The 15423-nt window shown below is 37.4% G+C and overlaps 2 protein-coding genes across 4 annotated transcripts; one reads left to right on the top strand and one right to left on the bottom strand.

Moving 5' to 3' along the window:
• Window positions 1-305: 305 nt before the first annotated feature.
• Window positions 306-7781, top strand: LOC131779309 (poly(A) RNA polymerase GLD2). Of its 3 annotated transcripts, none has more exons than XM_059095852.2 (15): window positions 306-366; window positions 1471-2025; window positions 2597-2711; window positions 3166-3260; window positions 3363-3435; window positions 3648-3714; window positions 3906-3942; window positions 4199-4238; window positions 4811-4939; window positions 5179-5225; window positions 5653-5726; window positions 5837-5905; window positions 6409-6494; window positions 6616-6695; window positions 7156-7781. In XM_059095852.2, the coding sequence occupies exons 2-15, from the start codon at window positions 1486-1488 to the stop codon at window positions 7207-7209; spliced, it is 1506 nt and encodes a 501-aa protein (XP_058951835.2). In that variant the 5' UTR covers window positions 306-366; window positions 1471-1485; the 3' UTR covers window positions 7210-7781. The 3 variants fall into 3 exon arrangements, with proteins under 3 accessions (XP_058951835.2, XP_066021319.1, XP_066021320.1); XM_066165222.1 differs by lacking the exon at window positions 306-366 and adding an exon at window positions 951-990; XM_066165223.1 differs by lacking the exon at window positions 306-366 and adding an exon at window positions 1146-1169.
• Window positions 7782-8050: 269 nt separating this feature from the next.
• Window positions 8051-14663, bottom strand: LOC131779310 (alkaline ceramidase). The gene is made up of 5 exons (XM_059095853.2): window positions 14479-14663; window positions 14300-14340; window positions 11492-11710; window positions 10777-10914; window positions 8051-9655 (listed from the first exon to the last, which is right to left on the bottom strand). Exons 1-5 carry the CDS (start codon window positions 14569-14571, stop codon window positions 9343-9345), a joined length of 804 nt encoding a protein of 267 aa, XP_058951836.2. The 5' UTR covers window positions 14572-14663; the 3' UTR covers window positions 8051-9342.
• Between the last annotated feature and the right edge of the window lie 760 nt (window positions 14664-15423).

The raw sequence follows: 15423 nt of genomic DNA, 5'->3' as shown, positions 1-15423 counted from the left end.
CTTTCCGCCGGTGAGCAAAGGTGAAACCGTTGAGTCTCGACCAGTCTCTGGGTTTTACGCCCCATACCATAAAATTTCAAGTAAGATGGGCTCGCTGGCCTCCTTTTCTCTTCAACGTTGTTCCAAGTAAAGCAGCGCACAATCATTGTCGACAGAGAATTTTTAAATCGCCGTTTGAGTCCTTTCAGTTCTCTTTCGTTCCATCCCAGGCCCCTAAGTGCACCCCTGGTCTTAGCCTCGTTTAGAGGTTCCGTTCCCTGCTTCAGACTGTACATTGCGCCAGCGGTATTTTGTCAAATATTACACGCGCATTGAAAGTTGATATGGCTGCAGTTAGTTTTCATCTAGTTTTTGTCGCGTAATGAGGTAAGAATACAGATTAGTGTAGGTGAAATGCAAATATCAGATGTAAGTGTCAGGTAGTGCTGCCTTTATTACAGGGCTTTGTTCGTCGAAAATTCTGACATGCCTTTAACGTTAACCTTCGTTGTGTTCATCAAGTCGTAAGTGTTTACTCATGCTATAAGAGAGCATGCAAGTCTGAAATCGTGCTCACCTTCTTACTTTTCTGTGTATTAAACCAAATGGTCTAGCTCACCACATGTCTTCCACACTGTATGTGTAGTTTTACAGTTGTGCAAACAGAAGAGTCATTTCATTGTATTGAAAATTACTCTTACACGTATTCCACGTCCTTAATCCTTTACACCTTAACATCAGTATGCATAATCTCCTTGCCGTTATCTGTACATTTCCTAAGTTACTGACAAGGAGAATTTGTTTGACAATCTAGCTTCTTAAGTTGGTGATCATTTCCCTTATTCTCATGATCTTACATGAATGATTCAACAGTATTATTGTAAAGAGAAACTAGATGCTGGTCACTCTTATGGTTCAAAGGCTTAAGAAACTGAAATTTTTATATTTCCACATACCCTTGAAAACTTGAATATGACTCATGTACTAACATGCTATATTGATACATTTAAGGTAAAAAACTTGGTGAAATTACAAGAAATGTTTACATCCTAGAGATAGAGACCAGTTCGTCGTTTAATTAATATTACTTGTCAAAGAGGCTGAGGCAAGTTATTGTTGAAATATGATTTCAAAGGTGATCAGTAGAGCAAGAACATTTGGTTAATTGTATTAATTTCTTTATGAGGACGGTAAGTAACTTTTAAGCATGCCATGTAAGGGAAACAGTAAGTTTTTTTGTTTTTTTTGTTTTTGGTTGTCGTGTCAGGGGTTCCTGAGAAAAACTTTGACACATCAAAACTCGAGAGGAAACAAAATTTGTTCAAGGCCATGTGATCAATAATTAACTAACTGCAATGATACATGTATTTAGAGCAAGGGAAATTTAAGCATTTTGTTAAATATGTGGGGCATGCATGCAAGCACTGTTCTGCATGCAAAAACATATCACTTAAATGTAAATAACTGATAATTAGTTCTGCTTTTTGTTAGAATGTAATCAAGACAATGGCAAACTTTGGTAAAGGCAAAAGAAATGGGCAGTACTGGCAGAGACAGTCAGTATACACTCCATCATTCGTGGATCTTGAGAAATACCTTCCAAAGCCTAAGGATAGTGATCTACCTGCATTCACCCGGAAAACCCCAAAGCAATCTACAGTCATTAGACCAACAGAATATAAGTCAAACAATTATGCTCTGTATAATGACAGAAGCAGCACGAACTCTAATTCTTCAACCTCTAAATGTACAAACACAGCAACTTCTTCAGATCAAGCAGCAATCAGTGTGAATGTCACTAATGAGCAAAGAACAATAAGCTTAAATCATGGGAAGACACTGAACAGCTTGAGTAGAGAAAGTATTGGGAGAAGACCACCTAAACGTCGTCATCACTCCACTGTAACTCCAGACTTTCAAGATGAAGTCATAACCAAACGAGTGAAAAGATATTACAGTACCTCCCAAGCAACATGTAATAATACTGCTAGGTCATTAAGATTTCAGCAGTTTGAAGTAGAACCCCCTGTGTTTACCCTGGAAACAGTAAGTATTTTGCTTGGAGTGTGAGTGACAACCTAATTATTGTTCACTAAATTAGGGTTATTTAATTGGGATTTATGCATTTGTGAAGTTACAGCGTACATGTATACAGGCAGGTATGTGGTGCCGTGACAATTCACAACTCACTTGCTAAGCAGAAATTTTGTGGTGAGAGACAAATTTTTCACAATTCAATTGTGTTGAACCTCGTGAAGTTTAAGCGATCTGAATTAAATTTAAAACCTAATTATTGAAGCTACACCTGTACAGCATCTTAAACTCTAACTTACATGTATAATAATTGAAAGAAAAAAAGTTTTTTGATGCTGTTGCTCTGTAAACAAGGTAGAAAATACATGCAGTTTAATAGATATCCCAACAGCCCAACACTTTCATGTTTGTAGCATACGGGGTTGTTCTGTACCCAAAATTTGAGTAAGATGTGAAAACTCAACAGAGATTTATATACTGAATAGTGAAACGATCCCTTATGACACACATTATGGGTCATACACCACAATGTTAACAAAAAAAACCCTTTAGTGGTTGGCAGTAATGATTTTTCTTGTTTCAGCTTACCCAAGAGATACAAGAGGAAACCTTGAAATGTGTGCAAACTGTTGAGACACTACAAAAGAAATTAAAGTTGAAATCTTTTCTAGAAAGAACTTTGTTACCATTTTTTCCAGGTACATGTACATTACTGCACTTTCCACTGTATGTACTGTAAATTTCATATGTAATGGGCTCTCCCCCTCTTTAGGGAATGAAGTTTCTAACAAGCCTCCCTATCAGAGTGAGGTTTTTGAGTAGTAGTCATTGTTTGCACTTTTTCTTGGTACTGGGTGGTGTACATGTATTTGAAAGCCTGTTCTACTTGTAGCTTTTCATGTTGTAGGTTTTTTGATCAAGACATTTCACAAAACAGGGAATTTATTAATCTTGGTAATAAGCCAGAAGATTCCTCACCTGATCAACACACCTTCTAGTAGTAAGGTGATGAGGATACTATTTGATTAGAAAACAAATTGTCAGAGCTGCAATTAAACAAATTTATGATAAACAATAGGGTGAATTGTTATGTAGATCTTGGGTAAAAAAGAGTTAAGTTAAGATCAATTTTGAGCCTGTTCTCTTTTCCAGGTTGTTCTTTACATCTTTGTGGCTCGTCAAGCAATGGCTTTGGTGGTAATACTAGTGATGCTGATTTCTGTTTGATTTTGAAACATCTACAGCAGGTGAGATCATGTAAATGAATGTGTGGTTTTTAAGTTTCTCTTATCATATTCTTCTCTTAAGTTCCTTTCTAACAAATTGTTGTGAATCCAATTTGACTGCAGTCAAATAACAGGAAAGAAGCTCTGCCAATTTTGAGGAAAATTCAGAGAGTATTGGACAATGACCCTAAAAACAGTGAGTAATCAAATACACAGTCTCCTATAGGAGTTAAAAACATTTTTTGTATGATATGTCACCATTCTTGCAGCTTTCCTACTTGTATGTGTCATTGTCAACAAAACCATCATGAAACTGCCTCGTTACTTTGTAAAATGGGATCATACTGTACCTGTATCTCTTGTATGCAAATAGTTCTTGACAGTTCACATATCGGAATTGTTCAACAGCTTTCCTTAGTAGATGTGCAGTTATTCCTGCAAGTGTACCAATTTTGAAATTCAAGGATATGATCAGGTAAGAGCTCTGTATGCTTATAACAAGTTAGTACATGTTTATACTGAGGGTCCAAAATACAGTGTACATATTATACACTTCTGTTTTACAAGCTAACCCTCATCCAGAGAAGATTTAGCTTTCAATCAATAGCTGCTGATATCATTATAGACAAACAACAAATTTTTCTTCTGTTTCTTATCCTTCCATAGTGGCTGTGAGTGTGACATCAACATTAATAATATTGTAGTAAGTTATTTGTTTGTTTTCTTTTTTAGTCTTTAAGTAATTAATTTTTTTGTGATAATGACCAGAGGAAATGGAATCATGTTGTAGTATTGTCATTAAGATTGGCTTGCATAATATAAATGCTAGCTGAAATGAAATCTAGGTTTCATTTTTGTTTGGTATTTCAGCATTCTCTTTAGACTGTATACTCAAGACAAACTTTTAGACCTGTTTCTTGAGTCTTCTTATTATGACATACAGTTTATTCTATTTCCAGGGTTTGAGGAACACCCACTTGCTCAGAGCTTACTGTGGAGGCAAGTCTATACTTTCTCAATGGTTGTCTCAAATGGGAATTTTCAATGATTTTCTCGCATGGTTTAAACTTTTGTGTTAAAATAAATTCTGTAAGATCAGGCTCTTTAACACATTTCCTATTTTTTTGTTTGTCTAATATGGACTGAATCAAAGATCATTGGAGGTTGTTTCAACAGTTATTTTGTCATCATGTGCATGGTGACGCTCACATGTAGCACATCTTGTAATGAAACATTTAAATGAAAAACATGTGGACTTTGCCACATTAATTTGTCTTTTTACCTAGTGCCTTTAGTCCTAATATCAGTGGTCATATTTTCCAAACTGTTCTCTGTAAATTTTCTCTAGTACTGATAAGGAGAATTTGTTGAATACCTACGAGCTTTCTCAATCCGTGATCATTTCCTTCTTTCTCATGACCTCAATGGTTGATTCAGGGGTGATACTGTAAGGAGAAATAATATGTTGGTCACTCAGAGGGACCAAAGGGTTTTGATGTATACATTTATACTTATTAAAGTATTATTATATACTAGGTAGTTATTTATTTCTTTATTTCTTTTTACATCAGTGGATTATCGTGTCCAGCCACTGGTGATGTTGGTGAAGAGGTGGGCCAAAACACACAACATCAATGATGCTAGCTTGGGTACACTCTCTAGCTATGCTCTTGCTCTGATGGTCATTCACTATCTACAAGGTATGTTTGACAATATTACCAACCTGAAGTTTAGTTATTGTAAGTTTTGCTTTTTTTTACTTCTTAGTGAGGGATTATGAGTAAAAGCAGGCTCCCCTGACATGCACAAGTGTACATAGTACATGTACATGAGCATATCCAGGAGTTAATGATTTGGGAAGGGGGGCAGTGAAATGTAGTTGGTGTATTTATTCAAGAATAATTTTTGTATGCAATGCATTTTTTTGTTTGTTTGTAAGGTGTTTGTAAACCTGCTGTAGTTCCTGTCTTACAAAGGCAATATCCAGTAAGTACGGCATGTGCTCATGCACACCTTTTTTTAATATAAATTGCAGAATAACTTAAATTGGTTGTCATCATATCAAGTTATTGCATTTGACTGTTTAACCATTTAACTTCCAGGATTGATTAATGTGTAACTTCAGTCCAGCAAATGATGAGAATACTCAAATTTAATGGGTAGAAGTCGTATCTTGATCTATCACCAAATTCCTGTAACTACACTGTAATATACAAAGAAATGTGCAACAGCTCGAGGAGAGAATTAACAACCAGATCTTGGCTAAGAAATGAGTAGCATATGCATGAGAAAGTAAGATGCATGATAACAAGAGAGACATGAGAAATATTTTGATATGAATGTATGTTGTATTTTTTGATAAAATGAAAATGTAATATTTTGGTGGGTTTTCTTTTTTCGTTTTGTTTAACAGGCATTGTTCAGATACACAAGTGATTTCTCAAGCCTTTTAGCCCTGAATCCGTGTAAAAGTATGGTCTGCAACCAGTAAGTTAACATCACGTTTCCTTCTGCTTTATTCTGGCGATCCAATTGTGTCCACAGTAACATAGCAATATTTTTTGCTCCTAATACTAATTGTGCCTGATAATTCACAGATCAGAGAACAGACAATCTATAGGAGAGTTATTTATTGGATTCTTCAAATACTATGCTGCGGATTTTAGGTATGATTTTAATGCTCTGTTCGTGCTGATCAGAAACAAAACATACAGTGACATCTGAAATTTGGTATTATCAACTCAGTTGATAACGTAAGAGTTTTTACCCTTTAGAGTTTTAGCTTTGAAACTCTTAACGGTGGCCAATTTACGTTTAATAAACCTAGTTGATAATACCCAGATGGCCTTGCTATACTCTCCACTGACGCAGCACCACAGTTTTTTTTAGAATCTTACTTCCTTTAGACAGTGACATCTTTTAAACTCGTCTTAATCCTTAAACCCCATAGGTGACCAATACGAAATTTTCAATATCATTTCAATATCAAGCTGACAGGTGATGAGAATATAGAAAAATATCAATCAAGGGATTGTTAGTTGATCCAATACCAAATTCTCTGAAATAACATCGTTAGAATCGTACGACAGACAGTAAGGAGACTTAGTATTGCAACCTTTGGAGTGAAAGGGTGGTGGAGGTCTTACATTCACTTTTATTTCCTTCTTAGCTGGAGTACTGATTATATTTCCATTGCACTTGGTGCTGCTTATCCACGAGACTCACAACGTAAAAGGAAGTTGGTTTGTGTAGAAGGTGAGTTTTTTTCCCCTACACAATACGCATTTAATGTCTTATTGCGAGGGAAACAGTTAGCTTTGTATGTCTTTCCCCAATTAGTTTTAATAAGTAATACCTTTTTCTTGATTTATTACAGAACCATTTGATGGAAATAATGTCGCCAAAGCTGTCTGCAGTGTTGAAAAATTCGAAAACATCAAAATGAAATTCAGGCTGGTAAGTGCAATTTGGAAAATGAGTACACTGCTCGTAATTTATAGTTTCGATCATCTGACGTTTCAAAACGTGTCCATAATCTAAATGTCGCATTCTGCGTCGCTGGCGGTTTATTATGCGCTAAAGCGATGAACGGCAAAGCTGCAAGAGGCTGGGGTCGAAGGCTAGTTTTAAAGCCCCTTGCGGCCTTCTTGCTCATCACGAAGTTTACACATAGCGTTAAAGTGTACGCAAAACTGTCAGTTGTGCACGCTATAGATGACGTGAAGAAACAAAAAAAGAGGAAATGGATGTTGATTACTAAATTTCACGCATCACCGTTTTTTGTCTGAAACCGTTCAGTCGTTATTGCACATAAATTCATAGATGATCTCGAATTTACAGTGCACAGTAGCTTAATAGGGGTGTTCGCGCGGTTTTGTAACGAGCTAATAATTCGTGCTCACTGGTTTTATTGCAGGCGTGGCATACACTCAATATATCACCAAGTCTGGAGAGTATCAAGGTTACCTGACTAAAACATTGAATGTAAAACCACGCGAATGGCCATTTTTGTCATGCAATGCAAAATTGAACACGAGTATAAGATAAGACGGCGCGATTGCCGGCTTGGACAACCTCGACCTCGGCAAACCTGGCTTATCATGGCAAAACCCTACACCAACTCTCATATTTCTTCTTGTTAGAGTAGAAGGTGCGCTATGGATAAGGAAATACACATCTCCAACTGCCTTCGACGTTCAACATTCTTCAACGGGAGCACCGTACGTGGTTCTAGTTTCAATCTTGTATATACAGCTTACTCGTTAGAATTTGGAGAGGAATTCGTCTCGCTGCTCTTTTTGTTGTACCTAAGATTTCCAGTACACACGCGTATGAGCAAAAACAAATTCAAGAAGGGTTTTTTTATGAAACGTGGAACGTTTTTGATAACGTTCGGTTACCATTGCGTTTGATTAACAAGTGCAGATTTGTAAAACTTTCCTATCATTGCATTTAATGATAAACGATCACCACTAAGCTTGATATATATGTATATCGTAGTTAAATTTTAATGGCGACCGAAGCTACTGCGCCATGTTGAACTGCGTTTATGGGTCTGAAAATGACACTGCCTCACCATCTCCAAATTTTATTCACATTCTTAAAATGTTTTCCACATTTCTTTGAATCGTGACGAGCATTATAGCGTTTGAGTCGTGACTAAAGCCTCAGAGTTTAGAGAAACGATACATGATATAAATTTTAAGACCCCTCCTATTTATCTAAGAGTACGACACAGAGTTTTTTATATATAAATTACATATTATAATTTAGTTAATGAAGTGTATATGATATTTAATGATATCGTGGAATTAAAATGTGTTAGTCAATCTACCCACAGTCTCCGCACATTTGAATATTTTTTTTCCTTTGAGCAGCACCCACAACGTGATGGTGGTACCTTTGATGGGCGCTCTTGATAGTTCAAACCTGGATGTAGCCACCATTGTCTTCAATGTTTCTTTTTGTTTGTTTGTCTTTTTTCTTTTAATGTAGTAGCCTACACCCTGTAGATGTATACGCATGTAGTTTGCAGAAATATTATCCATCCACCTCGTCTGCGCACAAAGTTGCCTTGCCCATGAAAAGCGTTTGTGTCGCTCGACAATTTGTAAGCGCCAACATCGGTTTGTGTTCTCTTGCTGGTTTGTAATACTTTAGCTGGACGTAACTGAGGCAACTCTGTGGCAGCTTAAACATAAGAGTTTGGAGGGCTCGTTTCTCGAAACCCTTCACTCTTTAAAGGGCTTAAAACCAATTTTGTAAAACCTGTATCTTGGGAACAGAAGTGCTGCTTTAGCTCAAATAACAGCCCAATTTGAATCGTTCCTGGGTATTTTTAATTGCTTGAATTTCAATGTAATTTGTATCTCGATCTTGAACGCTGGGACGGCGAGCAAAAAGAAGCTTTTTCGGGAACTATTGGGACGTTCGAGAGACGGTCCTCAGGATAACGTGTCTTCTGCCATTTAGAGTTTGTTCAGAGGTTTCTTTTTTGTGGTACCAACCCCAGCGTGATAAACATGTATAGGACTCGTCATTCGCTCGACCAGCAGCAACGGAGCGAGGTTTAACTATGAAAAATTCGCCGCAGCTAAATAACAGCTTTCTCTCAATAGTTTACTTCCCAGGGTATCATGTACAGGACTACTAATTCGCAAGACCAGCGGGAACAGAGCGAGGCTTACCTATGGATACTCGGTTGTAGCTCAGATGCAAGAACATAGGACAGTTTCTTCTGTGATGAAGAATTTTGTTCAGAAGTTTCCTTCTCTATGGTACCGCATTTAACACGATGTGCATGTATGCAACTCCTTGTTCATTATACCAGCAAGAACAGGGCGGGAGGCAGCTTTGGAGTCTCAGTTGCAGATTAGATATAAGAGCCCAAGATAATGTCTTCTGCCGAGTAGAATTTTCTCAAAAGTTTTCTTCTACATGTGTTACCACCTTGTACTCAACGCACATGTATAGGACTCTCATTTCCTAGACATACAAGACCAGAGCGGGAAACGAATGCGGAAAGTATTTTGCAGCAAACAGTCTTTCTCACCCGCAGCTTTCAAGTTGGAGCCCAGTTCGTTCTCGCTATAATAGAATTTTGTCAAGGATTTTCTTCCATTGGCACTCCCTTCAACATCACATATGGAACTCCCCACTCGCACGACCAACGAGGCCAGAAGGATAAAGCCGGGCGCAATTGAGGAAACTCTGTTGCAGCGTAGAAGTATGAACCCAAAACGCAACCAGTGTAGCATGCAATAAAAATTAGAATATGCCATGCGCAGTGAAGGTATGGGAAAGAGACAGACCGCCATACGTCACAGAATGCACGATCATTTATCCAGAAAACTACAGCGACAAACCACCATCCAACACATGCGAATCCTAATCTTTTAACTTTCAAGTCCTTACATCTGCAATACAGAGGGAGAAAAATGGTAGAATTGAAAAAAAATTAATAAAAAAAATTAAAATAAAAAAAGAAAGGAAACAAGCATGCGAGGTTAAAAGAAAAGTAGGTTGTTATCAATGAAGGAGCAATGTAGGAGCTATGTTATCGATGGAGGATCAATGGAATATCAATGTTATCAATGGAGGATCAATGATTGGTAAATCTATTGTGAGGTTTACATAGGGGAGACGCAGTGTTCACTGGTCAAGAGGTCTGGGTTCGAGACCGGGCTGGGTCAATATGCTGTGATCCTGGGTAATGCATTTTACTCGCACCGTGTCTCTCTCTCTCTCTCTCTCCACCCAGGAGTATAAATATGTGCACCACAATTATCAGGGAAGCCTGCTAAAATACAGGGGGGTAACCCATACAGGGGGAAGTTGAGATACTCCTAGTCGCCTCATGCTATATGCCACCCTTTACCTTTTTTGCACGTAAAGGTCGTCTAGTAGTAAGCGTCCTTAATTCTTTATACCCCAATATCAGTTTGCATATTCTCCATACCGTTCTCTACATATTTCAAAAGGTGCTGACAAGGAGAAGTTGTTTAACATGAACAAGAGCCCTCCTTAGTCGCTGATCATTTCCTTTATTCTCATGCTCTTAGTGTTTGATTCAGTTGTGATACAATGAGGAGAAACTAGATTCCAGTCACTCTTAGTGGTTAAAGGGTTAAAGACGGTTTTCGGTGACCGTGCAAGACACTTCAACAACCTCAATGAAAGTTATAATCAGAAGCAAAAAAGACAGTGAATCTTTCGAGTGTTCATTTAAATCTGCCTCGAGGAAACCTGTTGGTCAATTTTATGGTGATACTCTTAGTTGTTGGAGTCAAGCATCCCACATGTACCGTAATGATTCAATTTAGCGCCCGGGTGCTTAATTACTTATGGTACCTCTAAGAAGGGCGTTTATTCGAAACAGGGCACTTCTTAGGGACAGGGTGCTTATTTCTTTTTTGAGAAACAGCAGAGTGTGCTAAACTAAGCTTCGACGTTCATTTAAGAGGGCAGAGGGGCACTTACTGTAACGATGGTGCTAAATTGAATCAGTTAATTACGGTCAGTTGTGCAAATGAGTCACCTTTTAAGTTCAGCAAACAGCATGAAGAGAAATGGAGCTCCAAACGCCATCAAAACGAATGCATTTGCCACAGGATAGATAAATCCTAACCACGTACAAACCAAAGACAAGCCAAGGACAGCGTACTGGAATGTTTCTCTAAGCATAAACAAAACCGGCATAATGATATATATCAGTACTTTCCCGGAAGATGCGGCACAAAAAAAATGCAAACGAGAGATAAAGAAGGAGCATTAAAATGTGGAGTGGGAGGCCGAAACAACTGCAATCAATGTCAAAATTAGTTGACATATCGCGTAACCATTATGAACTACGCGACTTTAACTTCAAATGAGCCATATTTTGCCACAATGCCACACTTCCTCACTGAATGCACTATGCTGTATTTGATCACTTTAAGGTATATACAGGATGACAACTTTTGGTTAAAGCGAAAAACACTTCTCTGGAGTGCGTTTGAGAGAAAGATCTTCAAGGCCATTCAAGCTGGAAGAGTTTATTCAAAACTAACACGTTTGAAATGGCCCAAACGTTATGGGTAGAAAACGAAAAATAGTTTTCTGGTGGTACTGATGTAGGAGCTAAAATAAGCAAAAGAAAATTAGAAAAAAAAAATAGAAAGAAAGAAGAAAGAAATGGAATGGAGAAGAAAAACTGCTATTTGTGTCAAAATATCTTTTTCTCACAGCCCTAGCCTCTTGTAGAGTTCAAATACCTGTCTCCTCCAAACGGACTGAGAGCTAACATCCATTTTGGTGTCCATAAGGCTAGTGCTACCATCAAAACCCACAGGATGGCAAGTTCATCCAAAAGTTGACCCACGAGACTAAGTGTTGCGTGAAAATAGGCTGAACTCAATCCAATGACGACGAACAAAACCCAAACGATATTGATCCCAGAGCAGACATGCTTTGAGTACGGACGAAACAGGTATCTAAAAAATACCAAAATTGTTGTTTTAATTTTGAGGGGACATTGTCAAATAATTGTGCACCAATTTTGCAACAAATCAAAAACAGGATTAGAGCAATTTTCGATTCACTCTCCAAAGTAATTGGGAATTGTATTAGCTCTGCCCTAAATCGTCGTGTGATTGGTCCAGAAAACACGCGACGTACTCAACCAATCAGTAACAAAACTAAAACAAAGGGCAACTTGGTCACCCGTACTTTTCCCGCGCCTCAAGTAGTTTAGTTATTTTCATTTTGAGCCCTTATTGGTACTTGAGTTTTTTTTTCAGGTCAGATTAGCTGTTGTGATTACTTTGGATTTGATTTAACGACACTTGGTCCAGTGGTGAAATGCTCTCTAATTTAAAAACCAGTCGAGATGTAACTATTTCGCGCATTCCAGTTGTGGTTTCTCTGGCTCTTAGTTTACAACACTCGATCCAAACGCGCTTTGAAACCAATCGTGATGTGACTAATCAGGCATATTCCCGCGCTTGATGGTGTTCACGTGCGTTTTCCATTTGTTCCCATTGGCTCTTCGTGATGTTGAACTTTGCTCCGATTGGCTCCTGGTTGCATCGTTTGTTTTGGATTTAGTTTGACAATTTTCAATCGAAGAGTGCTGAGAATTTGATTTTTGTGTTAGTTTTTCGTTTTAGCGAGATAAGTAGGTCCGACAGAATTTCTTTAGATACACGTAGTCTGGGGTCAAACTATATTCCAATTTTGTTTTCATTACGAAAAAAAAATGAAACAGTCTTCAGACACTCATACACAGTGAAAATAAAGGATCGACGCGAAGTTCTAATTATCCCCCACTGGGAATATTCAGCAAAGCAAGCGCTTTTCTGCTCCCCACGCTCACTGTTGTGCAACATAAAGCCTAAAGGCGTTCATATGTTTTTCCAAATAAATCTGCTTTTTATTTTCTCCGCGGATTTAACGCACTCCTTGTAAAACGTTTCCATGTTTGCACTATACGTTGGGATTTGTCGTACCTGACTTCAACATACATAATTTATTACAAACACAGTAAAGTTTACAACAAATTTAAATTGAAAATGAAATATTTATTGCCCCAACAGCCTAACAGTGGTGGCTGACGCTTTGGAAGAAGATTATTCCTTTTGCCAATTTTTTTTCCCGCCGACCTTAGCCCAGTATGGTATTGCAATTTTGCAAATTTTTTAATGTTTCGCCTCCCTTCCCTGGTCGATATGTGGACATTTCGACGTCACTCTTATTCTATAACCATTTCATCTCGAAGAAGAAAAGCATCATGCCTGCTACTTCAACCGCAACCTCAACACTCAAACACGATGCTGTTATATTGTTTTTGTTGTTTACCGCCTGACTGAACATGTCAATTTTAACACCGATACGGCAGAGACCACGAAGCGGTTTACTAATTAGTAAACCGCTTCTATTCACATAATGAACGCCAGCGAATAAACGAATCGTACAAGGACAAAAAAAAAAGTTGTATCGGCGGATTTTCAAATGCGGTTAATAACTCTCGCCTACGTTTTGTGGGCGGCAATTTTCAATTTTGAAGCGATCTCGATGCGCTTATCATTCAACTGGCGGCTTTTTAAAGTGCCGCTGGCGGTACGCAGAAATTTCAGACGCTGAGTAACTTACTATGAAAATAGTCCGTGTGCAGTACATGCTTTTAACCCCAGCTGTTTACCGCTGAGAAACTTTCAGGTGGTATTATTCTGAATTCGTGCAACATGGAAAAAAAAATTTCCCACACTCACGTAATGGGTTGTTCCCTCGTAGGAAAAATCAGCGGAATTAAAATTTCGAAATTGTTTCTACTCGTTCCCTGACTTAAGTTTCACGAAACGGACACCATATTATAAATTTTTTCTTTTATTATTGAACGCTTACTCTTAGACATGTAGATTTTATGTTATGCAAATTCCTAATCATGGTTGCCAGGTACTTTTCGATTACCTGTTACGTTTTGATAAGTTTTACCCACGAGTAATCTGAATACCTTTTAAAACTGACGATCTGTATTTATTCCTTCGTTTTAAATTATTTTGCTTTTTGTTTTTTTTTTTTTTTTCATTAAGTCCACTGGCAATTTTAAATCGTTCTAGAAATAAGAAGAAATAAAAGATTAGGGTCTTGTCGTTTTTCACAGAGAGTTTATCGTTTGGGCGTTCGATCTGAAACTTCAACATGTCAGTTGCGAATAAATTACATCTTTCGGCAATGTTTACTTTGGATTTAGTCAAAACAATTAATCTTGTTTCATTGTGGACATTCTCAAGAGAGTAACGTTAAGTCAATATGGAAATTTTTTCTCAGCGCAAGGAGAGCAAAATCATTTTTCTGCAAGCAACCTTCAGCAAATTTAGTAGATCTTTCTAATTCTAGTTTCAGTTAAGGTCGAATATTTGCGGTCTTAAATATTTCACACGATTTCCTAGCAATAAACATTATAACATCGACAGGTGATCTTAAAAAAGGTACGAGAAGAAAAGACGTATTTTAAGAGATAACAGTAAACAAAGATGATTGAAGGACGACAAACGAAGGATTATAAAAAAAATAGTACTCACATAAAAAATGGCGGAAGAATTAGGAATACAGCGTTGCTGACCTGAATTGAAAATATATCTCAGTTAACATCGTATTTGCTTGGTATGGTATTCAGAGAAGCGACGTTAGGATCGCTTTCAAACAATTAAGAACCTACATCTCTTTCAATTGTAAACTCAAAATCGCCTATTTGCCTTACCGTGTTATAAAATTCAGCGATGAAGGTAACATGGGCATAATTTGATTCACACCAATCCACATCCGAACTACCTCGTGCGAAATGTGCCAGCATCTTGCTTTGTAATAGAATGCCGGATTTGCTGTCTATGAATTTCGTAGAAAAATTTTGCCCTAACCATGTGCGTTGTTTCCTTGCGACTTAAACAAAACAAAACTGGCGGGCCGGCTGAAATATTCCGGGCGAGGCTACAAAGCTTTCCGATTTCGAACAGGTGGCTGTTCTTGCGGTGGTGGGGTGGGCAAAATACGCACATTTTTCCTCAAGCGCCTTGCTCAGGAAAATTGTGAGGCTAACTTGCGCTTTTTTGAAAATAATTTTTAGCTGGATAGCCTACTCACGATCACAGTTCTTATGAGTAATTTAATAATTGAATTTGAATCTTTGAATACCTTCAGTTTTAACGGTTAGATTTTAATATAAAACTCACTTCCAAATTAGTAATTTTAGGGAAAAACTACGATCGCATCTTACCCTCGTAGAGTCTGAATGATGATCCAGTAGGAAATATCATTTTATTGCGTATTGAGTTATTTGTGGATCGATATGAAATATGCAAAAGATTATAAACAGTCTATAATCTCTTGAAAATGTGAATTCAGTTTTTTTTATATTATAAACATCATCATTATCATTATTATTATTATTATTATCATCATTATTACCACTACTACTTTTATATTCGACAGATAAATATAGTACCTATTTAAAAAATTTTTAAAAAAATTTCTAGGCGACACGGGTTGCATTTAATTTCAGATGATCCGACCGAGTCCAATCCCTCTTTATAAAATTTTATAAAATGTTGTGATCTCGTTCTTCATTTGCAATTTGACTAAAGGGAGTGTCTCTCTTTGATCGAATGAAATATGAAAATTAAGACCATCATTAGCTGTGAAATAATCA

This window comes from Pocillopora verrucosa, chromosome 4 (assembly GCF_036669915.1).
Source record: "Pocillopora verrucosa isolate sample1 chromosome 4, ASM3666991v2, whole genome shotgun sequence".
NCBI lineage: Eukaryota > Metazoa > Cnidaria > Anthozoa > Scleractinia > Pocilloporidae > Pocillopora > Pocillopora verrucosa.
Note: the sequence above shows the minus strand (reverse complement) of the source record. Positions and strands in the feature narration are given on the sequence as shown.